General features: G+C 37.1%; 3 protein-coding genes across 6 annotated transcripts; 2 read left to right on the top strand and 1 right to left on the bottom strand.

Annotated features, from left to right (window-relative positions):
- The first annotated feature begins 894 nt into the window (after positions 1–894).
- LOC125054460 (pinin) lies at positions 895–3,525 on the top strand. Its single transcript, XM_047656377.1, has 7 exons — positions 895–1,136; positions 1,209–1,334; positions 1,399–1,621; positions 1,717–2,017; positions 2,343–2,482; positions 2,560–2,668; positions 2,870–3,525. The coding sequence occupies exons 1-7, from the start codon at positions 1,006–1,008 to the stop codon at positions 3,052–3,054; spliced, it is 1,215 nt and encodes a 404-aa protein (XP_047512333.1). The 5' UTR covers positions 895–1,005; the 3' UTR covers positions 3,055–3,525.
- On the bottom strand, positions 3,521–5,090 carry LOC125054462 (ADP-ribosylation factor-like protein 2). Its single transcript, XM_047656378.1, has 4 exons — positions 4,857–5,090; positions 4,572–4,727; positions 4,244–4,442; positions 3,521–3,849 (listed from the first exon to the last, which is right to left on the bottom strand). The coding sequence occupies exons 1-4, from the start codon at positions 4,919–4,921 to the stop codon at positions 3,715–3,717; spliced, it is 555 nt and encodes a 184-aa protein (XP_047512334.1). The 5' UTR covers positions 4,922–5,090; the 3' UTR covers positions 3,521–3,714.
- A 5,594-nt stretch (positions 5,091–10,684) lies between these two features.
- On the top strand, positions 10,685–21,242 carry LOC125054345 (protein kinase C). 4 transcript variants are annotated; one of them, XM_047656167.1, is made up of 17 exons: positions 10,685–10,935; positions 11,102–11,234; positions 11,419–11,533; positions 12,966–13,026; positions 13,156–13,324; positions 13,400–13,431; positions 13,522–13,592; positions 15,301–15,439; positions 15,509–15,645; positions 15,711–15,789; positions 16,474–16,545; positions 16,738–16,806; positions 16,893–17,017; positions 17,086–17,467; positions 17,537–17,589; positions 17,666–18,091; positions 18,168–21,242. In XM_047656167.1, exons 1-17 carry the CDS (start codon positions 10,839–10,841, stop codon positions 18,237–18,239), a joined length of 2,232 nt encoding a protein of 743 aa, XP_047512123.1. In that variant the 5' UTR covers positions 10,685–10,838; the 3' UTR covers positions 18,240–21,242. The 4 variants fall into 4 exon arrangements, with proteins under 4 accessions (XP_047512123.1, XP_047512122.1, XP_047512121.1 ...); XM_047656166.1 differs by having other exon boundaries at positions 13,153–13,324; positions 15,304–15,439; XM_047656165.1 differs by having other exon boundaries at positions 13,153–13,324.
- The last annotated feature ends 3,583 nt before the right edge of the window (positions 21,243–24,825 follow it).

The raw sequence follows: 24,825 nt of genomic DNA, 5'->3' as shown, positions 1-24,825 counted from the left end.
GTACTTATTAAAATTTTTCAGGACACACCACTATCTATAAAAAATATCACACAGCGTCCTTTAATTATTATTTTTTTTTATTAAAATACCACCGCTAGAAAAGGCTCTTTATTCGTACCTAAGTATTGATCCTTATCAAAATAATTACCAACGTTTCATATAAGCTACAATTTAATGGCATAACCACCAAAAAAGCATGGTGGATTGGTGTTCTCCTGCCTTTTCTCTTGAATAGTTTACTACAATGTAATATATCAAAAATCTTAGCCACAGCAACGCTTGGCCGAGTCTACTAGTAAACTATAAACATATATTTTATCGGGACTCTTCTTCGCCAACATATCCCTCAATTCAACGAGCTTGTCAAGTCAATTTTAAGCTGTAAAGAAAATATAATTACATATTTATATTATATGAATTAGTTACTTAATTGAATTGAATTTATTTTTATATGAAAGTTACTTATGCCATTCTATTCATAAGTTAAACAATTTGTAAAACTATACTTAATGATTATAAAACTGAAATATTGAAAAAGTCCAAGATTGATAGCTCCTTTGTTCGGTGTTGTGATTCCAATACGTTTCAGTTTATAGGAGGCCATGGTACTGAAAAAATTCTATTGAATTAAGGAACCTATTTAATCATCATCATCTCAACTGAATTTATTTAAGAAAGCTCATAGTAGGCCTCGAGGGTAGGCGAAAACTTTGCAACAAATGACAACCTTAGGCTGTTTCTCCACTAGAGTAAGAATAAATATAGACACGTAAAAAGTAAGAGTGGACATCTAGATACTTGGCTCAAACAGTCATGTGATGCATCACGCAGGTATACTAAAATATAGGCAATACCAATACCTCTAAATATAAGACAAATGGCAACATTATTTTAATATCAACAAAGTAAAGTTGTCAACATTAATAACCACCAACACCAATCAAATTCTCTTCAATTTTGTTAAAAGCGAATGAAACTCAAAAGTAAAATATTACATTTAAGAACATGGGAACAGAAGTGGCTTTATCGTTTAACTCTTTACGTACACAATTAGAAAATGAAAGAAGTAGTTTGTATAAAATTGATGAAAATATAAAAAAAATTGTGCAAACGACGGGTCGATTTTCCAATAATAGGTTAGTTTTTTGTTTAACAACCTTTTTTAAAACACTAATTACGTGCTTTGATTATTATATTGCTTTTTGTAGGTATAATGCTTCTAGTGACAACTCTAGAGGACAAAGACAGCCAAACCGGAATTATCATAATACTGATGTGACCAAAAATGATGATGTCTTTAAACGTAAACATGAAACAAAAACTGTTTTTAGCAGGTACGTACTAATAAGTACCCTTAAAAGAATATGCGACATCATATAAACTAACGTAAATTTATAGGATATCAGCAAAAACTGCAGATAGTGATGGAGAAGATGAGGCATCTGGTCCTAAAAGGTCTAGAGTTTCTTCAGCCGTATCTCGCGAACTCCCAACAAGAGCGGCTGTGCTCAGAGCTCAAGGTGATGATGAGCAAGCTAGGACTAGGAATAGAAGGATATTTGGTTCCTTACTCGGAACCCTTCAGAAGTTTAAACAAGAAGAAATAGTCTTGCAGACTAAAGTATGTTAGATAAATTAAACTTTATTTTAGACTTAGCAGACAATTGCTTTTTTAACATCATGGTATGACAAAACACCTTTCTTTTGTTTTATTAGGAGGACAAAAAAGCTCAAGTTGAAAGAAAAATTGAGGAACAAGCTCGATTAGAAAAGGAAAGGGAGTTGAAGGAGCGTAAGGTATTGTTTGCTGAGCGTGAACTCAAGAAAGCCACCATTAAAGCTTTAGAGGCCAAAGTGGCACGTGTTCAAGAGTTTGAAAAATGGGAACAATCACAGCGTAATCTTGGAAACTTTATATTGACTAAAGCTAAGCCTCATGTCTACTGGCTGCCTAATCTAAATAAAATGTCTGAGAAGGCTCAAGAAAAGTTAAAATCAAGCCAGCGGTATCATGAAAGTGAGTTTTGTTTAGTTTATTTTAATGAATTACCATTATTAAAGAAAAACAATTTACATTATTACTTATATTCACAATATAAAATGTATATGTACCTTTGTAAACTACTTGTGGAATCCTTGTTTTACTGTTTACAGCAAAATATGAATCTATATATCGCAGTAAGTAATTCTATGATCAATATATTATAATTATAGATTAAAATGGTAGGCTAAATACACTTAATGAGAATATTTTTTAATATTTAACAAAGTATCAATATATATATATATATAAGTACTTTGAAGTAAATTTTAAATTTAAATATAATTATAAATATTCTTAGAATGCATGTCCAAAAAGCGTCAAGAGCTGGAAGAAGAGTTGCAGAGAATAGAACAGAGGTGCTTGCGACAAAAGGCACCAAGAGCAAAGGAAAACAATCCTGAGGCCAACGATCATGCATCTAACATCAATCCTGAAGAGGTAGATTCAAAATCAGAAACAATGCCTGGTAATATTATATATTTATATTATCTTTACCCCATTTCTTATTTTTGCAGGCTGAAAATGGTAATAAGAAAAGAGATAAATTTGCAATGGATGCTGATGAGAAAGAAGACAGTGATGGAGAGGAACATCCAGAGGAAAAAGAATTGGACCAGAAAACAGGTACATAAAATTTTCATATGAACTGCTTATGCTTGATACATTATAATTTTTTTCTCTTACTATGTGCACCATACTTTTTGTACTTTTAATTTATTTCATATGTATTTATCTTTTCTATAAAATTTTTTTAAGAACATCCATCTTATTCACTATAGTGATTTATTATAACTACTATAATAATATTTTTTTTTATAATTCTAGATACAATAAAAAATAAAATGCATGAAGATACAGAACTGAATGAAGCTATAATAGAACATCAAGATAATGTTAAAGATGTTGAATTAGAAGTTACAACAGTAGATAATACTCATGAAGACATCAATACCAATGTAACTGAAACATATAATGATAAATCCAATGAATATAATTTAGACCAATCCTAGATGAAGGCAAAAGGCTGAATGGTGGATCTGGTTAAAGATATTATGCATTTGGCATCAACATACATATACATATGATCTATTCCAATTGTAACATTTAGAAATTTATTTCAATTAAAAGTAGAACATCATTTGTAGCATTGTTAAACCAACATAGGGTTTATACCTGTTTAGAAAAAGAAACCTGAAGGTGTAGGTTTGCAATTTCATGTAACTATGATGATGTCATTATGATACAATTTCAAGGAAACTGTATTTTCTATAATTTTATAAACTTGCTTTTTTAAGTTTATTTATCTTTATGTCCAAGCTAAAATAAACAATTTTTGGTTAAAGCCAAATATTTTTATGACATAACACATTCATCCACTACTTGGCCAAAACATGTGTGTCCTAAATTAAAGTAATATTATTATAAGATTTATCTTGAAATATTATTTTAAGTCATATTGGATCAATAAAAATATAATATTAGTCAGTTAGTTTTATTATTGTAATGAGTTTTTTTAATACCAACATAGTGTGCAGACTATTGTGATAAAAGATAAAAAAATGTTATTTCTTTTTTAACAACAATATTCTAAGCTTAGAATATTTGTTAAAATATTTTTTTATAACATGGCTAGAAGCATAGTAATAATGTTGCTTAAAAGTTTCAAGCCACTAATCAAGTGTAAATATCCTAGAAGCAATATCATCCAGCATCCAATCCATGCCCTCAAGAAGGTTTTCTCCAGTCACGGCAGAACACCTCACTATGCGCCAATGGTGAGTTTTAATGCTGTCCAAATCTAATACCTGAAAATATTTAAACACCATATACATTATACTATAATTATGATATTAGTTCTAATTGTGTGCTCTTAAATAGGAATTTTATTAAATTAATTATTTCCTCTGCCATTACATTATTTGTATTTGATTGTGATTATCATGTAAGCACTAAGTTTTGAGATATCTTAGGGAGCAATCATCATTTACTAATTATAACAAGGTGGTTTTCAATGTTACACACATTCACAAGTGCATTTGAAACATTGTGAATTCTTTTTTAAATGCCTTGGTGTTACATTTTTTGCATGAGGCACAAGTGTTTAGCCTATCTTGTTAAAAATCTTACAAGAAGGTAAATGAAAATAGTCTGGAATATTGGTTTGTGTGATGATGGGTAATTGTATAGGTTAACACTTGCCTCCCTGATTTCTTGCAAGGAAAGTGCTCCAGGCAGGTCTGATTTATTGGCAAGTACAAGAAGTGTAGCTCCTGAAAGCCTTTCCTCTCTAAGAAGTGAATGTAACTCTCTCACACAGTCTGCAAGTCGTCGGGGATCTGCACTGTCAACTACCCATGCTACACCATCTGTGCTCTCAAAATAATTCTTCCAGTATGATCTGTGTAAAAAGAATTGTTACATATGTGTGAATTTCAAAAATGCTTTGTAAAAACAAATAAACCGACTATGTTTTAAGCTAAGATACGTTTGTATGCTTTCATGCTATCAACGCATTAATTCCACCTACCTTAAAGATTTCTGTCCACCAACATCCCAAATATTCAATTTATATCCCTTATGTTCTAAAGTCTTGATATTAAAGCCTAAAGTGGGTGATATTGTATCAATGGGTTCACCATTAAATCGTTTAAGTATGGTAGTTTTGCCTGCATTGTCTAAGCCTCTGAAGTATATTTAGTATTAGAAAATTTTGGGAAAATAAATTAGTTTCAGTTTAAAAGTTAAGGTAAAGGGTTCTCGATGAAATCTGAAATACAACCAAAACTAAGAAATGTGCATGTAAAAAGGATACAGCATCAGTATTCTCATTTCTTTTTCTTTCTGTCTCAGTTTTTTTAGTATAGTTAAAAAACCCATTGTCTAATGTTTTAGCCTAAAAATTTCAATTTTAACAAAAACAATCGGGCATAACACTTCACACATAAAAGATCAAAGCTTTTAAACTTCTTTACTTCCTCAAAATTGTGGAATCTTGGTTTAATCATTAGTCAAAACCACTTTAACCACAGGTGACAGGACCAAAGAGTACAAAGAACAAAACTGTTTCGACGTTTGTGATATATATATGTATTATGTACAGTAAATTTTCGCTTAAATCCATTTCGACTATACCGCCGATGGCTTTCACTTGAATAATACATATTTTATTTTTATAATTCCCTGACCTATCTTAATAGCAGAATCTATTATTTATTCCAGTTTCTATATTATAAAACAGTGCAATAGACAATCTTCTCCCTTCGAATGTTTAACGCGTGAAATTCAAACAACACCAAAGCTACAGTAACCAATACGGACTCCCATTCGATGGGCCGTACTGAATATGTTGATACTGATGTGTCCTCTTATTTAATACACGTCCAACGTATACAAAGTTCACCATTCTCCATCCTATAACATTTGGCAATTTTTTAACGAACAAATTTTTTTTGAACTAATTTAATAATATTTTCCCGGAAGTGTAAAGCGTGGAAGAAACAGGTGCGTAGTTAGCTTTTCCGATTATAAACACGCCAATAATTTTCTTAATTGCAATCTTTTGGAAACGAAAAAGTTAAGCCTTCATTCCCACTTTCAGCGTAACAAGAATGGGTCTAGTTCGCGGGGTCCCTGTAGATGGTAGTGTAGAGGAAGTTCAACAAAATGTATCAGTACCTATAGGCTGCGGCAAAATACTTAAAATAAGAAGTTTGAATCGCAAGGTGAAATCTGAATCAGTTGTAATAACATTTGATGGGCAAGTTTTACCAAAAAGGATTTTCATGTGCTATAATGCTCTTCCAGTAGAGATATGTGTATATTTATCCTATGATACAATGCTATAAATGCTGCCGTTATGGTCATACCAAAGTTCAATGTCGTTCTAAAACTCCAATATGTTATAACTGTGGAGGTCAACATATAAGTGTATCATGTGACAGGTCATATGAAGATCCTCTATACTGTGTAATGTGTGAAGTCGAAGGGTCCCATTCAGCGATAGATAAGTCATATCCAGAATTTGTGAGACAGACAGATCACAGAAATCAAAGTTAAAATGGCTCAGAGCTGCATGTCTTATGTCGAAGCCAGTAAATATTTTCCTTCTATTAAGCCTTCATACGCCGATGCATTAAGTTCAACAATTCCGGAAGTTCAAAACTCGCATATTCTTCCGCAGCGAAGTCTGTATCTCGAAATAATTCTACTAATTCCTCATATAAAAAGACAGTATTTTCAAAACCTCGCTCTCCTCCTAAACGTCGCCATGTTTATGATCGTGTTGCTCATAGTAATGTATTGACTTCCAAGTTCCAGAGCCTTAAAATTGCAGTGCTCTGGTTGGTCACAAAAATAAAGAGGAAGAAAAATCTGATGTCTTAGAAATGATACTACCATTATTAACTACTTTAATAAACTCAAACTTACTCAAACCGTTCCACGTTGCCTCTATTAATGAAAAAGTAAAATCAATTAATGTTATTAAAAATAATGGATGGCAAGATAATTCAATGGAATTGCAAGAGTTTTGTTCCAAAGAAACATGATTAAATATATTTGATAAGAAAACATTCTCCTGTTGTTGTCGCGTTATCTGAGACGTGGTTGCAGCCAGGGTACCTATTTAGGATCCCTGGATATACCTGCTTGCGTGATAATAGATTTGATGGCCATGGTGGCGTAGCATTATCAGAAATTCAACAAATTTTTCTGAAATAGTGTTTTCTTCATTAATCTCTAATGATGCCAATAATATTATCGGCATGAAAATTGATAACATTTCTTCGTTTTATTGATAATATTTGCGATTGTGGAGAAAATATTGGTGACCTCGACCATATTTTCTTTTGTTGTTCCCAATATAACCGCACCTCTTTTCTGAATTCCTTATCTACAATTACTTCATGTTCCGTTTTCTGTCTTTTGCTTTATCCTTTATTGTATTATAATATATTATCTTCTTTCATAATCAATCATAATATTAAGATGTGATATGTTTGTGTACAAATTTTTATTTTTACCCAGCTTATCCCTTTATTTCCTTTTGATGTCTTTCTCGAGTGTAGTTTCACAACCTTTAACATGAAACTGGCATAAAGTTAAAATTATTGCCATAATATTTAAAAAAAAAAGCTTAAGCGACACTTAAAACTATGTTTAAGAACGCTCTGAAAAGAACAAGTTAAGAAACTCGGCGGGGTTTCTTATGTTTGACCGACCATGTTTACAAATCAAAGATTTATTAGCGAGAGTAAAAAAAAATTAGTTTAACATGTGATTTGAATTTGTCATACGAAAATAATAGCTTGCCTACAGATTTAGTTAAAAATATACTTTAGAAGGAATTACTAGTTTAATAGGAACTTGATGGATGTTGAACTTTGGGTAAGTTTTGTTCTTCTGACGCGTGTTTTAATTTGGAAACTACAATTACATAATAATAATAAAGTTGATTTTACTCCAGTCAAATTACGAAATAAATAAACATGAGCGAACACAGTTTGGGGATTTTGAGGATCGATAGGGGGGTGTATTCTGAGCATAAATTCCAATTTGAGGGGTTGTACTGAGGTCAGCTCAAGGTCATTTCGATGGAAACGCGTTTAATTCGATATCTCGAGAATGGTTAGTGTTAGGCGAAAAATTGTAGAGACCTTTTCTTTTCCTAACTAAATTTACTAACTTTTTTATTTGAAACTTTTTTTTTTAACATTAATATTTTTCAAGTTATTACTCCCGCAAGACAGAAATTTTACTTTTTTTTCAATTTTTCGTCGTTTTCTCCCCAACCATTCAATTTTATTAAATTTTACTGATCATCGAAGTGTAGATCTTTTAATTATGAACAATTTTGTTCTTAAACTTTTTTCCGTAATGCCAATACCTTCGGAGTTATAGATTACTTTACCGAGCGAAATCCGCGCCACTGTCGCAATATAAAAAGGTCAATCGATTAAACTACATATTTAAAAATTAGGTATTTAATTTAGGTAAATTTGGGTAAGAAGTAAATTAAAAATTTAAACTGTTTCACACATTTATTGATAGAAAAATAGGTTATAAAATTCGGAATATTAAGCACCCGAGGTCGATGGAAGTGATTCGTGAATATTCGTGGTCCTGACGGGATCGGGGCATACGTCATCCTCGTCCATTGCGTCAAGATCATCATCGTCGATAACGTTCGCGACATTCGAACAATAGTTCTCTTGGCAATTGGTGCAAATCACTGAGCAAAAGAGGCCGGCCTTTCTGCATCCGCACGCTTTGCCGCATTTGGTTTTGCATTTGCACGCAATCGATCTCAGTAATTATCATTATTAATCATAATATATGATTAATAATGATAATTAATCAGTTATTATTAGCCGATAGCGATGTCATTGAAACCAGCTCCGGATAATTTAGGACGACGTATGCCCCGATACCGTCAGGACCACGAATATTCACGAATCACTTCCATCGACCTCGGGTGCTTAATATTCCGAATTTTATAACCTATTTTTCTATCAATAAATGTGTGAAACAGTTTAAATTTTTAATTTACTTCTTACCCAAATTTACCTAAATTAAATACCTAATTTTTAAATATGTAGTTTAATCGATTGACTTTTTTATATTGCGACAGTGGCGCGGATTTCGCTCGGTAAAGTAATCTATAACTCCGAAGGTATTGGCATTACGGAAAAAAGTTTTAGAACAAAATTGTTCATAATTAAAAGATCTACACTTCGATGATCAGTAAAATTTAATAAAATTGAATGGTTGGGGAGAAAACGACGAAAAATTGAAAAAAAAGTAAAATTTCTGCCTTGCGGGAGTAATAACTTGAAAAATATTAATGTTATAAAAAAAAGTTTCAAATAAAAAAGTTAGTAAATTTAGTTAGGAAAAGGAAAGGTCTCTACAATTTTTCGCCTAACACTAACCATTCTCGAGATATCGAATTAAACGCGTTTCCATCGAAATGACCTTGAGCTGACCTCAGTACAACCCCTCAAATTGGAATTTATGTTCAGAATACACCCCCCTATCGATCCTCAAAATCCCCAAACTGTGTTCGCTCATGTTTATTTAACCCGTTTTTAGCCATAATTTGACTGGACTATTTGTCTCTTCGCAATATTGCATTTTACAAGCTTACATGCTGCAGTATTGACCAACTTTGTGAGGGGCTGGTGCCTATAATAAGACTATAGCGGTAACAGGTAACCAGCTATCCATCGCGTATATAAAATATTATAAGCTTGGTTCACTGTCTAATATTCATCAACCGAGATGTGCGTTTGCGGCCCGATCTTCTTATACCTACCAGTTTGCCTTGTATGATTAGTTGAAGGAACTGGTACTTTTTGTTGTTACGTTTGACGTGTCCGAAATATTTAAGTTTCCTCCTTAACCATCATAAGCCTTCTTTGTTCTTCTGCATTCTGTCCAGCACGGTTGTATTTCGTATGAAGTCTGTCCAAAATATTTTAAGCATTCGTTTATAAAGCCAGATCTCAAACGCTTCCAGTTTTTTGGACTCAGTCTATGTCGTCGTCCAAGATTCTACGCCGTAGAGCAGCACAGAGGAAACGTAATTTCGCGCATAGCGCCCTTTAAGTTTTGCACCTGTCACAAAGTACCTAGGTTCTTTTATAGTTTCGATACGCTTTTCATGCTTGTTCACTTCTACAACGGATCTCGATGCTGTTGTCACCCATTTTCACCAATCACTGTGCCTAGAATGATATCGATTTTTGCGAGACACGTTCGTAGGTTTGATTGTAAAGGTGTATAAGTTGCGTGAACAGCTCCGGTGTTCGGCTGTAGACATCGAAGCTCTCTACCATGAAGATCGAGTCATCAATGTATCTTAAGTTATTCAGTAGTTTGTCATAAATGTCTCTGCCATTTGGACATTTATCTAGGGCTTCTGAAAATATTGCATCGGCATACAAGTTAAATAGCAAATATGAATTGCCGTTCACTCTTATATTAGCACTTTGCTTCCAATATACTTAGGTTTTTAATGAATTCTTATAATTTATGCCAATTCTCTGGACTATTTCCATTGATTTACCATGTTGTATTATCAAACGCCTTCTCATAATCGACAAAACAGAATTTACTGTTCATGTCAGATCTTTGTATTAACACTTGATAGCCAAAGAGAGCCGTCTTTTGTTCCCAAACCGCTTCGTAAGCCATATTGGGTGTAGGATAGTGTCGATTCACATTTTGAGGTAAAATAGTTCGATAGCATTGCATTTTTGGTATTCTTTGTTTTAAGGATGGTGATAAATGTAGACCTAAGCTTTTTTTATGGCATAGTAGATTCCATGCTTTGATATAGATGGACCAACATCCCTATACTTGAGGTTCATATTGTCTGGTCAAGAGTCACAGAATATTTCACCAATGTTCTCAAGTGTAAGCATGTCAAAAACGATGGGAAATATACAACCTGCTGTGATGCATGTTTTTAATAAGAGTCATTTAGTTGCTCTGCCGATTACGACCATAACAAACGTGTGCACAGTGCATATAAAGGTAGTAGAATGCAGTATTACAAGACCGTTAGCAACTTTTTAATCTGTTGTGAATTTATATAATCTTAGATGCTAAAAAAAATCAATCTATAGTCTATGCTATCCATCCATGGCGGATCTTTATACCTACACTGTCAAGTTTCTTTTTCTGCAGAAATTATGAAAAACCTTCAATGATTCGTTTTCGTTTTGGATTTCTATTGTGGATGTGAAGTGTGGCGGTGCGGTCTCGGTGATCGGGCTCGTTGGTCTCCGCCACCATGTTCAGTGGAACGGTGCGCGTTAAGGTGTGTGAGGCTACTGGCCTTAGACCGACGGATTTTCAGAAAAGGCACAACATGACCTTCGGGAAGCCTGGTGAGTTCACCATGCACTATAAACACCAATTCGTCATTTTTGTTATATATAATTCTATTCTCATAATTATCATACCTCTATCATGTTAAACATTTATCCTTAAATTTGCATGGGGGGTCATGGCCTGGGTGTTGGTGCTATTTGTATATATATGATAAATTTGCAGACGATCAGCCGATAGATCCCTATGTGTCTATCGATGCAGATGAACATCATTTAGACCGCTCCACTACGAAACCCAAAACATTTGACCCTGTTTGGAACGAAACATTTTCACATGAAGTTCAAAGTGCCACTAAGTATGTATATTACTATTTACTAATAAACACATTGTCTCTTGAACTCTTGTTTTATTAGGGTTTTATAAGGTATACATTCAATTCTAATTATCTATGGTTGAGAGTATTGTTTTTTTACAATATACTAATAATAAAATGTCTATTTATTACATTTCCCCTTTAATGATTTTTATTTTATTTGTAGTCTATGCATCACAGTATTTCATGATGCTGCAATACCCCCAGATGACTTTGTTGCTAATTGCACAATTCCCTTTGAAGATCTTATGCACAGAGAAAAGGATGCTACGGACTTTTGGGTAACTATAACTAACTTTTTAAACTACTTGCTGTAATAATATATTTATTATTAATAACATAAAGGCTTAGTTCATTCTGCCATATAGTCGTACTTAGTGCTAAGTCTTGACTCTGAAATTGCTAGTAGGTGTTGCCTAACTTTTTTGCCAAGCAATATATTTTTTGAAAAATAGACATTGCTTATAGAATCGTAAGTAACTGTGTAACACCATTTTATCTAAATACCTTTTTTGTATTTGTCCCGTTTATACTATTGTACAAGGTAAGGCTGTACATTTTTCTCACTCAGGTTTTCTTAGTTTATTAAGTGTGGTGCTTACCTTAATAGTAGAGTTACTCCCTCGGAGTATAGCCAGATGCAGGCATTTTCTAAAGCATACCAGTACACAGCATTCATTTAGTATTAATAGTGTTGAGTGTTTAATTATTTAGAATTCATTTATTGATTTGTATGTGAGTAATTGATATATAGTGAAAATGGTATCCTCTATTATTTAAATTATCCTTTTGACCCAGGAACCGTACAACTATGATGAAAAGATGCACATCAGATCTTAAACCATAACTACATCAGCAAGATTGTTGTATTATTATTTGAAGTCTTAATTAAAATGTTGTCTTAAATGTTTGTGTACATTATGTGAATATTATTTTAAAATGCACAAAAATGTAATATTGTATCTGTTGTATATAGATATTCTTTTATTGTTTTTATAATATTTTGTGAAGTAGTTAATACAAATGCATGTGTCACTTAGGATAACCTAACGCTATGTTGCCAATAAATGCCTTATATCTGCACTTGCAGTATTATTTACATTCTTAAAAGTATCTACATCTATGTATTTAGCTGTGACAATATAGCCTATGTGCTTTTTGGTGTTTTATATGAATATTAGCTAGCATTGAAAACTTTTTATCTTATATAATATATTTATCTTAAATATCCAATTTTTTACTTCTAAAGCACATTTGAAATTTGTATAATAATAAAAAACTAAGTTCCATTTTAAAATTGGTTCAGCAATGTTTAAGTTTATTCATTACAAATAAACTTTCCTCTTTATAAGTGTGGATGAACGAGGTATGACAGTAATGTGACACAGATCACGGCTGCATCCTGTTTTCATCCCGTGAGTCAGCTTTGAATAAACATAGTGTTTCCTTAATTCCAAAAATAATTATTCATTCATTATAGTCAGGATTGGCTTTAATCTAAATTCATGTGACAGAAAATCACCTTAGTTTGTTTTCTTTTAACTATAAATATTAAATAGCTGCTATGTACACAAATCTGTCATTCATATTTTAAGAATATCTTGTTTATGATAGATTTTTGCTAGTCTACCGTACATGTTGTCCCATTACCCTTATTAAGTTTTACCTTTTTGTTACCATGTTTAACCATCCACAATTTCTTGTTTTCTAAAGGTGGATCTCGAGCCACAGGGGAAAATTCATCTCAAAATTGATCTCAAGTGGAATTCTCAAGGTTGGTATCTATTGAAATTTTCTGGTTTGTTTTTGAAGTTATACTAATAGCATGTCTCATGTTCATCTGTAAACAAAATAATTCTGATGGCTTGTTTTATACTGTCTCTCTATTTTGACATGACAGCAGCGGGTGCGGCGGCCGCGAGCGGGCCTCGGCGCGAGTTCAAAGAGGGCGCAGGCTTCGCTCGGCGTCGAGGAGCCTTGCGTCGCAGGGTTCATCAGGTCAACGGACACAAGTTTATGGCCACCTTCCTTCGCCAGCCCACGTTCTGCTCGCACTGCCGAGAGTTCATCTGGTGAATTTCACTCGCTACTCGTCGAGTCGTCTCCTTCTTTCTGAACATCAAAAATTTAACATTTTTTATTTCCAGGGGCCTCGGCAAACAAGGCTACCAGTGTCAAGGTCTGTATAACATTATCTTATATCGATAAATTAGTAAATGCATTTCTTTTCCTATTCTCTTTTTATGCGATGGAATCGTTTGTGTTCCAGTCTGCACGTGCGTGGTGCACAAGCGGTGTCACTCGTCCATCGTCACGAAGTGCCCCGGCATGCGAGAAGACGTAAGTTGTATATTATAGGGATGAATCGAATTTGGTATCGAAAATAAAAGATGACGGATTTGTAATTTAGAATTTAAAATTGGGATGTTTTCATAAATGTTTATTTAATACATTCTAGGCAACCTCACGAGTCATCGATTAGAGTATGTATAGTGATACATGGGCTATTTGACTAGATTTTAAAACTATTTCAGAATATATTTATTAGTGACTTTAGAAACTTTATAAATTATTATTTTTAATTCTGTGAAGTATTAAAAAATCAAATTCAACATTCATTGATTCAAGAACCCGCCAAAACGCCAGTCGAGATGGTGTCGCCCCAGTCCTAATGCCGTACTAAGGCCTTAATTATCAAACTTGTTTTTTTATTAAAGTTCACCACGTCGTATATAATGCTATATCTACAGTATATTACAAGCTATCTTTTCTAAAATATACAACAATTATGGTATAAAAATACATACATGTACAATAAAAAACTTGAGAGGTGTCAAGGGACACCCGGATGGAACGAAGTTCCTTTCGATTAATTTATATTTTTAATGGTATCATAACAGTATGATAGATTTTCTCGACACCAATATTATAATTCATCGTCTATTAAAGTTTTAAGAGACCAGGAATCTAGAAGAGGAAGAAGTATGATGTCCTTGTGCTACGCTGGGATTAAATAGTAAAATAACCTAAATATAAAATTAAGTGGCACAATTATTAATAAGCATATTTCGTATTTCGTGGTTCAGATATTTTAATTCAGTCTCATCTGGTTCATCTCTTTGTATAAGGTGTTCTCGTTGTTATATTAGTTCACTAAGTTTTCACGAAAAAAAAAGGCAACATCACGAGGTGTTTCCAGGCGGTCACCCATCCAAGTACTGACCTCGCCCGACGTGTCTTAACTTCGGTGATCGGACAAGAACCGGTGTATTACAATAGCAAATAGCAAAAAAGTGTCGTGACAACTTTTCGTAAGAATTTTTCCGTCTAGCCCCCTTTCACAACGCGCGATAAGGAACTTCGTTCCAAAAACAATACATTTCCTATTTTAGATTAAACAACGAATTAGATGTCAGATAGGCACTTAACAATCATTTTCTTAATGAAATCATCCACATTTTTTTTTCAAAAGTGGACAGAAATAAACAGGCAAAGGCATAAATAAACGCTTTTTAATGCCAAGTTTAATAGTGATGACTCTCAAAAACTCTTTATTTTTATTCTGTCAAATGGCACATTTTCGTACAAAATTTATGCGTAGTATTTTAATGAGTATAGACGAGAAGTGGCACTTACGGGAGCATCAATCGATCGGCCGAGCATTTATGCAATATCCATAGATACTAGCTGATCCGGCAAACGTCGTTTTGCCATGTTTATCATTTATAATAAAAAATAGGGGTTGATCGTAGAGGGTTGAAAATTAGGGGTTGTATGTATTTTTTAATTCTGTAACATAAAAAAAATAAAAAATAAAATTTTATCTATAAATAAAAAAATAAAAATTAGGGGTGGACTACCCTTAACATCTGGCGGGCTGATTTGTGAATCTAAACCATTCCCAGATCCCCTTGAACACACACAAAAAATTTCATCAAAATCGGTCCAGTCGTTTAGGAGGAGTTCAGTCACATACACACGCACACAAGAAATATATATATTAAGATATAACAATAATTTTGTAAAGAGAAATGAGTCCGCTTTGCAGCAGAGCGTGTCGGGCGGACAGCGCTTCAGCGTCAACGTGCCTCACCGCTTCGTGGTGCACTCGTACAAGAGGTTCACTTTCTGCGACCATTGCGGCTCTCTGCTCTACGGGCTCATCAAGCAGGGCCTGCAGTGCGAAGGTACGCCCTCGCTCTTCTTCCGTATATTGGGATGCGACCACGTGGTCACGGGTGACGCGACTGTTTCAGTGTGCTCCATCAACGTGCACAAGCGCTGTCAGAAGAACGTGGCGAACAACTGCGGCATCAACACCAAGGCCATGGCCGCCATCCTCAGCGAGATGGGCATCACCCCGGACAAGAACCCTCGTCCCAGAGCCTCCAAGGTAGTCTAGTTACGGTTGCGGTTCTTTGTAAACTAAAAACATGTAAAAACGAATGTCACTTTCAGTACTTGAACACGCCCATGTTGGAAGGCGCACCCGATTTCATTCCCGAAGACGGCAAGGACGACAGACGGGACGAGAGAGGTACGACTTATTTTGTGGGTCATATCATATCTTAAGACGGGTCGTTCATTGATTTGTTCATTAATCATTCATTAATCACTCACACTAAAAAAAAGGGTGCGTGTACTTATGTACGCGCGTAAGAAGTTATACTTTTTTGGCATTATTAAAAATAGTTTTTGATTGCATGCAAATAATTAATTACAATTAAATAATCAAAGACTGGCAAAGGAGTCATTATAGTCAATAAGGTTCAGTTTTCATTTGAAAAATTAAATAAATAAATATTTATTAATATTATATTTATATTTATTATTATTTTCTAATATTAATTAGTATTGATTTAAATATTCAATTTAAATCACTGATTATAATTCAGCCGCACATATAAAATTCGCATTTGTATAATGAAAACAAAATGAAAACACGTGTTTTAAATGTAGAAACTCAAAGCATGTGGATAAATATTATAAATACACAGTGAACAGAGGCGGCGTGCGTGCCAACATGCGCCACTAACTTAATTCTGTTAATTTTGTGTCACGGTGCGCGCGCATCGTAAAATTTCACTCTCATCAATTTTTCATAACGCGCCTAAAGAAGTATAATTTCAAAAAGATGATTAAATAATTGTATTACATCTGTCGGACATCGCACCCTCGGCCGTCCTCGTGACGCTTGACCTTGTGAATGTGTGGCCTTTAGCCGAGGAGGAGGGCGTGGCGCTGTGGGGCTCGCAGTGGATGGAGCTCAGAGACATTTTCACCAACTTCGAAGGTTTTTTCACTTTTCCTTACGGGCTAGGGCTACGGGCGCTTCGGTGGCGGGACGTTGCACATTTTTGGCCTTTTTTATCATTTATCTCTATTAGCGATACCTATTCTTCTAAATAGCCTTAAATAATTTATTTCAATAGGTGTTGCTAAAACTTGTTGTTTTTGTTTTGTTGCGACCGTCTTTCCCGCGCAGGTGTCCCCGGGCAGCGGACGCGGCGGTCCCCGTGGGACGAGCTGGAAGATATTTTCGGGTTCAATGAAGGTTTTTTGATATTTTCATTGGTTTTTATGGTCCCGTGTACTTCCGAACGATATTTGTATATGTAACGGCCGTTTGACGCGTCGCAGGCGGGTCGGGCGGGGCGGAGTGCGAGGGCGGGAAAGTGTCCCTGGACGACTTCCACTTCATCAAGGTGCTGGGCAAGGGCTCCTTCGGGAAGGTCATGCTGGCCGAGAAGAAGGGCACCGACGAGGTAAACCTAAACACGACGACGTCCCTCGAGCGTCGAGAGCGAACGACTAACGTCCGAACGATCCCCAGGTGTACGCGGTGAAGGTCCTGAAGAAGGACGTGATCATTCAGGACGACGACGTCGAGTGCACGCTGACGGAGCGGCGCGTGTTGGCCTTGGCCGCCCGCCATCCCTTCCTCACGGCGCTGTACTGCGCCTTCCAGACGCCCGAGAGGCTGTTCTTCGTCATGGAGTACGTGGACGGAGGGGATCTCATGTTCCAGATACAGCGGGCTCGGAAGTTCGACGAGCCGCGGGCCAGGTTCTACGCGGCGGAGGTGACGCTGGCCCTGCAGTTCCTTCACTCGCACGGGGTCATCTACCGAGATCTCAAACTCGACAACATTTTACTCGACAGCGACGGCCACTGCAAGCTCGCCGACTTCGGCATGTGCAAGGAGGGCATCATAGGTACGCCCTTCCCTTCGCCGCTCCGTCCATCTCCGACGCTCTCACGCTACGGCTCTCTTCTCATTGCAGACGGAGTCACCACGACCACGTTCTGCGGGACGCCCGACTACATCGCGCCCGAGGTGAGTGCCGTCGGGGAGCGCCGCGAGCGCCCGCGGTTCGCCCCGTTCGCGTCCTCACCGAGCGCTCGGTCCCCAGATCCTGCAGGAGCTGGAGTACGGCCCGTCGGTGGACTGGTGGGCGCTGGGCGTGCTCGTGTACGAGATGCTGGCGGGGCAGCCGCCCTTCGAGGCGGACAACGAGGACGACCTGTTCGAGAGCATCCTGCACGACGACGTGCTGTACCCCGTGTGGCTGTCCAAGGACGCCGTGTCGCTGCTCAAGGGCTTCATGACGAAGAACCCGGCGCGGCGGCTGGGCGTGGCCGGCGGCTCCTCGGGCATCCTGGCGCACGCCTTCTTCCGGGACGTCGACTGGGACGCCCTGGCCGCCCGGCGTCTGCGCCCGCCCTTCCGCCCCAAGACGCGCGGCCGCCGCGACGCCGCCAACTTCGACGCCGAGTTCACCAAGGAGGAGCCGGCGCTGACGCCCGTGCCGCACGACGTCCTGCGGGCCATCAACCAGGTGAGCCGGCTCGACCGCCGTCCGTCCTCTCGGCGCACGTGACGATCCGCTGAAACCGTCGTTCGACATCTTCCAGGAGGAGTTCCAAGGATTTTCGTTCGTGAACGCGGACTTCAACCCGCAGCGCGACGAGCGTCCGCCCCAGTGAGAGTCGGCCGCCGTCCGCCGAGGGCGCCTTTCTAGTCACGGCTCGTGGAGCCGGAGTCGCCGTTTGTTTTGTCTTAGCTTAGGTTGAGGAGGCGCCGTCCTCGGTCGAGCGCTTCGCGGTCGGGGCCGCCGGAGTCTCCTCTCGCGGTCGTCTCTCCGGATCGACCCGAAGACGGTCCGCGACGTCGGCGACCGCGAGAGATCTCCGCGATCGCGATTATAATAAAAAAAGGAAAAAAATCTTGTGCTCCTAGTCTGTTAAAAAAGTATATTTTCCTCGAAGATGAATATGAAGAGTTGAGCAATTATTGATTGTTGTAAATATTGAACTAATGCGACGCGTCGCCCGAACGCGCCTCGGGGTCTCGGCCTCTCTTTCGGCGTCCGTTCGAGTTTTCTTCGAAGGGTCGTTTGAAGCCCCATTTGTGTGCGCCGGTGCCGAACGGGTCGCCCGGAGCACCTTCCGTCTCCGTCTCTCGGTCCCCGGAGGGTCACGAAAGTCCGAATCCGCTTCTCCGGGCGTGGGGCGGAGGCGCATCTCGCATAATACTCAGTGTCCTATCCGCCTTCTCGCGTTCGGTCGTTCGAGACGTCGTTTGCCATAATAATGTGTTTCGGTACTCCGAGTGCGTTCGGAGCGCCGTTGTTGTTTTTTATTACGTTTTATCACAAACCGTCGAGCCGTTCGCGGCCCCGGGAAGTATTATTTATTATAGTTAAGTCGATACCAAAGGTTTAGTCGTAAGGAGCGAGCGAAGTCGGCCCGGACGGGTGGCTTTACGTAGTGTTAGCGTCGTCGTCCGATTCTTTTATAATTTATTTAATTCGGTGTCGCCCCCGACGCGGGTCGCGATAGCTTTTAGAGTCGCAGCGAGTGCGCGGTCCCCGTTCGCCGAAGCCCGCGGCCGGGGATCGACGTGCTCCTGGATCTCGAATACTTTACGTAGATCGTAGTTTCGGCCGCCCCCGCCTCTACTTTGTAAGAAATGGCCTATGGGTTCGATGTGTGTCTCGTGTTAGGGCTTAATTTAATCGTTTCCCGGCCGCAGGTCGGTCGAAAGAATTCACCGTTCGTTCTCACTTCTCGTTTTGGAAATTGGCTCGAGTACCTCGAAAGCTTTTAGATCCGATCGAGTCTCCGTTCTCTTCGACCTAGCCGTCGGTCGGCGATCGCTTTATCGAATTATCGAATGGCGCATATAATTATATTAATATTTAAGAAACGCGTCGTCCGCGCGTCTCACCTTCCGACCGAAAAGCAAAGTTTGAGATTCGATTTTTTGGAATCTTTACATTTTTGTCGATTTATTTACGATTTGTTAATTTTAAGTATTACGATAGCTGTGTAAGTAGAAGAATTTTATTCGCGGTTTACCGTAAAGGCTCGGGCGTCTCTTCTTTTGACTCTTGACGACTTTACAATTAATTATTTATCGTTACGGGTAATCGCCCGAGACCTTCTTCCTTTTTACAATTTTATACTTTAAGTCGTTTTTATGACTGTTTTGTGTCGAGTTCGGTTTATTGTTCGGAGCCCGCGGAGCAGTCCGTTTGATGAGTTACGTACGCTTTGGAGTGAGATCTTTTTTAATTTATTGAAATAGAGGTTTTGTGCCAAATCACACGAAGCTTAATATTACTTACGCTTTTACTCAGATGTTTTATTTTTGTTTTGCAATTTATAAGAGACCAGAGATTTTATAAGATGACAAGAGTTTATATATAAAGTTACCTAATTAATACAATATTTGTATGCATTTTTATTAATTTTGTTGATTGATTTGATGACGATTAGATGTTTATTATTATTCTTGTTGTTCGATATATATAATGATATATGATAATGACGCTTACTTATTCGTGTTACGCGCCGAGTACGGCGTGTTTTGATTGTATAGTCTTTAGAGAAATGGCATCGACCTAATCCAGTGAACTTTGACTCTCCGTTCCGGCGTTTCGCTTCCGGCGACGGCAGATCGGAGAATCGTGGCCGAGGTGACAATATCTTATCCACTGTCGATATTCCCACCGTCACGAAAAAATTTAAAGATACCTCGGGAACGAAAAGAATCCTGCGCAATAGCCGTACTAAAGAGATTAAAAAGCCAAAGATGAAGGTACGAGCGTCCCCGAAGCCGAGGACCACGAGTAGTCTTGCCATAAAATATAGTTATCGTGTCGCTTCCCGCGAGGTGTTGTCGGATGTCGGCGAAGGATATCTCACTTTGTGTCGGGGACGGTTTTTCAAAAGTGATGAATTCGGTTTTTATTTTAAATCGAAAGAAAAGGCCGGTCGCCGCTCACGGACACCCGCGACGTCGATGGTCTTGCGGTATGGCCGGCCTTTTTTCGTAGCCCCTAAATTGTATTGGTTCGGAAATACCTCTCTTTAGAGCGCTCTCCGTGACGTGTGCGGCGGGAGGTGCGGAGGGAACCATCGATCGAGTCGATCGGAAAGAGCAGGTCGTCGACTATTCGAGCCGCCCTGCGAGGATGCGAATATTGAATTTCTGGGAACATTGCTCTCTTGAGCACGTTAAGATTTTGAACATTAATTTAGCCTCATCTTCCAAATGACCGAAAAACTGAACATCGCTCGTTGTATCGACGCCGGGGTCGAAGAAGTCTGACCAGATTCCTGTTCTTTTCGCTCGCCATCGATAAAATCGAATAAGCTTGAGAATCATCTCATTATAAAACGTTATATTCGTCGGTGTCTCACGAGATTTAACAAAATAACACTAAATAGAAATCAATCCCACGTGAAACGCAACTTTATCCGTCGTTCGTCGTAGCGACACGTCAACCGAAATCGGTTTGAAAAACCGCCCCTTACTTAGTTGTAGCTAACACGGTACATAATATTGTAATGTAATTGTTGTTTGTTCACGGATCACTATTAGAACACATTTAGCGGATAAATTAATGCATATAATATAGTTTTATGAAATAAATATGTATATGTAATCCTACATGTCTATTAAATCAATGAAAATAGATAACAGCATTTGTTTTATTCCATGCTATTTACAATAAACAATTGATCGAAGTTATGCATAAATATGCCAACGAGTAAATAGTACATAATTAAATTGTCCATTCTCCAGTGAACGACTCGGCCAGTATAAATGAAAATCTAAAACTTATATTACTTACCTAGCGAACACTGACCCTGACCTAATATTGTAGAAGTCAGGACGTCTACTATAGAAGGTTGGTCAAACGTTAGATCAGCCAATAGTCCTGGGCATCTTAAATGGTAATTGCCCTGTTAAATCTTTTAAAACATAGCAAGACAACATTTCAGGTGAAATGTAATAAAAATGAGATGAGGTTCGTAGTTACATACCAGTATATTATGGTAATGGTAATGCCTTATTAAAAAAAATGTTTTTAGAAGCTTGTGTCGATATCTTTGAATAGAAAAAAACCAGTTCAATGTTTCCATACCCAATGTTCAAGAGCATTCTTCCCATAGTTTTTTTATTATTTCTTAACACTTAACATTTAAATAAACTATGTACAAAGATGTATCTCACATTACAACAATAATTATGTATAAAGTTGCGCCTGATGAATATTCTAAATATACACTCACCTGCCTGGGTCTGATTTCAGTTTTCACTTTTTATTCGTATTCGTATTATTTTAAATAACGACATCTTTTCTCCCATTAAGAAACCTTTACGCCCATATTAGACAAAGCGAAATAATGCATATAGTTACCCCTAGATGTCGCTTAGCTTGCTAATTAAACTATAATCTTACACATCTTCTTCTAGTATATATAAATTACGTGTCACGTTGTTTGTCATAGCTAACATCTCAATTTATACCCGTAATATTATTTTGTTGCAATATATTTGTTCATTATTTGATAGTCACAATTCTAACAGATGGCGCTTTGTTGAAAGTACCAACGTTTCACAAAAGCTACAATTTAATGGCATAACCACCAATAAAGCATGGTGGTCCCCATGACTGGTGTTCTCCTATCGTTTCCCTTGAATAGTTTACTACTATGTAATATAACAAAAACCTTAGCCACAGCAACGCTTGGCCGGTCTGCTAGTATATTATAAATTAGCATTTTGTTTTATTGTTAACATTAGATACATGAACAAATTGATGTTTGAGGAAAAATGGGTCCTTTATCAGTAATTAAATTTAAGTAGATATATATTATAATCTCATAATCTCCCAAACCTTTCCTTTGTTGATTATTCTAAGGCGTTTGACTCTAGACAATAAATATATAAAAAGTATCAGGAATATATATAAAAATGGTAAAACAAGAGTAAAAATGGGAGGATAAACGAGGTGGGATAATATATATTGGACGAGGAGTAAGACGGGGACCCTCGGTCTTCAAAGTTGTTTACGGCGGTTCTGGAGGAAATATTCAGAAAGCTATGTTGGGATAAAATGGACATAATAAGCGGCGAAAGATTGACCCACTTACGTATGCACATGACTTGATTTCATTTGCCTCAACACGCGATGAATTGGAGAGGATGGTCACAGAAATTGGCTTGGAAAGCAGGATTGTCGGTTTTAGAATAAATGCCGAGAACACCAAAGTAATGTACCAATTTCAGAAAGGAAATAATTCTATTAAACAACACTTATAGAATATGAGCTAAATACTCGTACCTCTGTCAGACAATATCTATGAAACAAATAAAAGAAATTGACATAAGAAAGCTAAGCTTATTATTAAAAGGAATCTTTTCAACGCAAAAGAGGAAGACAATTTAGAAGGTGGATAGGCCAAATTAAGGAAACAGCAGGTGGTACCTGGCAGAGAGTGTAGACAGAAATGGCGGGATTTGGAGGATCTATAGAAAGAACGAGATGATAGAAATATAAATGCATTTAAATGGAAAGTATTTGAAATAAAGTGGTTTAATTATTATTATATATTTTAAATGTATTTAACCGACATAATATAATATAGTAGGGGAGCTCTCGATGCTAAATGGGGATTTACTCGATCGTCATAGAGACCTATTGGGTTACGAAGCTAAAAATGTTATATAATGTATAGCTTTTCATCGGTGCGGGGAGCTGCTATAGACTTTCAAAAATTTAAACAAAAACTGTGCCATGGACATACTCGAGCGCATCAGATATTGATAGCATCCATGTTCTACGTATTTTTAATAATGTACGTATGTTAATCTGATTGTTTGCGTGGTGGGGGTGGTCGCACGTAAGGGTTGAAAATGCAAAAAAAAGATTTTCTGAGGGGGTGTTAAGTAAACCTATAAAAAAGCTCTCATCTAATAATCTGACGATTTGGATGTGACGCAAACTCGCGGTCGTTATTAGAATGTGCAAAAAACATAATTATTAGAATCGCCATTTTGACATACTCAAGCGCGTAAGATGAAGATCTATGTCCTAGACGTGATGTCTCATAACCTGACGATTATCTGGAGTGATTCGCCTAATCTGATAATTAAAAAAAAATTTTTTTTTAATCATTGAATTTAATTGATTCATAAGCTCTGAAAATAGCAAAAAGTGTATGTTGTTCAAGTAGAACTTGTATTTATAATATAATAATTTTAAAAAATGCTTAAAAAGAATAAAAAATAACCGGAAGAACCGGTATACTTCGACGATATTCTAAAAAATTTATACATTTTTCTAATGTTTATAATGTAAATTTTATCGATTTTTGCAAAGTAGTTTCACCACAAAATACACACTGTATGTTAATACACTCATAGTTAATATTTTAAAACTAATATAGGCATCACGCAGCCGCACGTATTAAACTTTTTCCACGAATTTTTCTGACTTCGGTTTGTGGAAATCGTCAGATTATATATTTTTCGTCATCCTTGAATTATTTCCTTCAAAATAAAAAAAATCAGCCACGCTCGAGAATGTCGAACTTTGCAGCCCTCCCCTTTCTTTACGTTACTTGCAAATTGTCAGATTAATGAAATATACACTTCTTAGCATGTAATTGACTTGATTGATTAGCCTTTATTGCTGACCCCCATACAATGTAATAACAATTATTTAAGTTACATAAAAAACACTTAATTCTAACACATAAATAAAATAAAACTTAATCTAATGCATCATATGACCCGCTTTTGGTGATCAGCGTGTCCTGTGACACGTAGGCCTCTTCCAGCTGTTTCCATTCTTTTCTGTTATTAGCTCTTCTTGTCCAAGTTGTGCCTCCTATTATCTTAATATCGTCTGCCCATCTCTTGGTCGGTCTTCCTCTTTTCCTTTTTCCATCACGTGGTTGCCATTCTGTAATTATTTTTGTCCATTTCAACCTGCTATCTCTCGTCATGTGCCCAGTCCAGTAATTGACTTAGTCTACCTTAATCTGATGCGCTCGAGAAAGTCTGATCATTAACTTTTTTTTTAAATTACGGTTAATTATAAAATTATGTTAAATAATTGTAAATTTATAATAATACATAACTTTAATCCGGTTAAAAAGTTTTTTCTTTAAATTTTTTTTACTAATCTGATCCTTTATCCTTGACGGGCGGCCGTATATATGGAGCTCATATTTGGCAGAGATACTTAACCGGGTACAAGGTATCTCCCTGGAT

This window comes from Pieris napi, chromosome 12 (assembly GCF_905475465.1).
Source record: "Pieris napi chromosome 12, ilPieNapi1.2, whole genome shotgun sequence".
NCBI lineage: Eukaryota > Metazoa > Arthropoda > Insecta > Lepidoptera > Pieridae > Pieris > Pieris napi.
Note: the sequence above shows the minus strand (reverse complement) of the source record. Positions and strands in the feature narration are given on the sequence as shown.

What these genes read in the sequence shown, in the direction of transcription:
- LOC125054345 (XM_047656165.1), top strand. Translation starts at nt 10,839, where the DNA reads ATGTTCAGTGGAACGGTGCGCGTTAAGGTGTGTGAGGCTACTGGCCTT. An exon ending in AGGATGCTACGGACTTTTGG is followed by an intron (nt 11,534 to 12,965) that starts GTAACTATAACT and finishes TGTTTTCTAAAG; the next exon opens with GTGGATCTCGAGCCACAGGG. An exon ending in TCTCAAGTGGAATTCTCAAG is followed by an intron (nt 13,027 to 13,152) that starts GTTGGTATCTAT and finishes TTGACATGACAG; the next exon opens with CAGCGGGTGCGGCGGCCGCG.
- LOC125054462 (XM_047656378.1), bottom strand. Translation starts at nt 4,921, where the DNA reads ATGGGTTTTTTAACTATACTAAAAAAACTGAGACAGAAAGAAAAAGAA. An exon ending in GAAATGAGAATACTGATGCT is followed by an intron (nt 4,728 to 4,856) that starts GTATCCTTTTTA and finishes AATATACTTCAG; the next exon opens with AGGCTTAGACAATGCAGGCA. An exon ending in CCTTGCAAGAAATCAGGGAG is followed by an intron (nt 3,850 to 4,243) that starts GCAAGTGTTAAC and finishes AAATATTTTCAG; the next exon opens with GTATTAGATTTGGACAGCAT.
- LOC125054460 (XM_047656377.1), top strand. Translation starts at nt 1,006, where the DNA reads ATGGGAACAGAAGTGGCTTTATCGTTTAACTCTTTACGTACACAATTA. An exon ending in CTAACATCAATCCTGAAGAG is followed by an intron (nt 2,483 to 2,559) that starts GTAGATTCAAAA and finishes TTATTTTTGCAG; the next exon opens with GCTGAAAATGGTAATAAGAA. An exon ending in AGAATTGGACCAGAAAACAG is followed by an intron (nt 2,669 to 2,869) that starts GTACATAAAATT and finishes TTATAATTCTAG; the next exon opens with ATACAATAAAAAATAAAATG.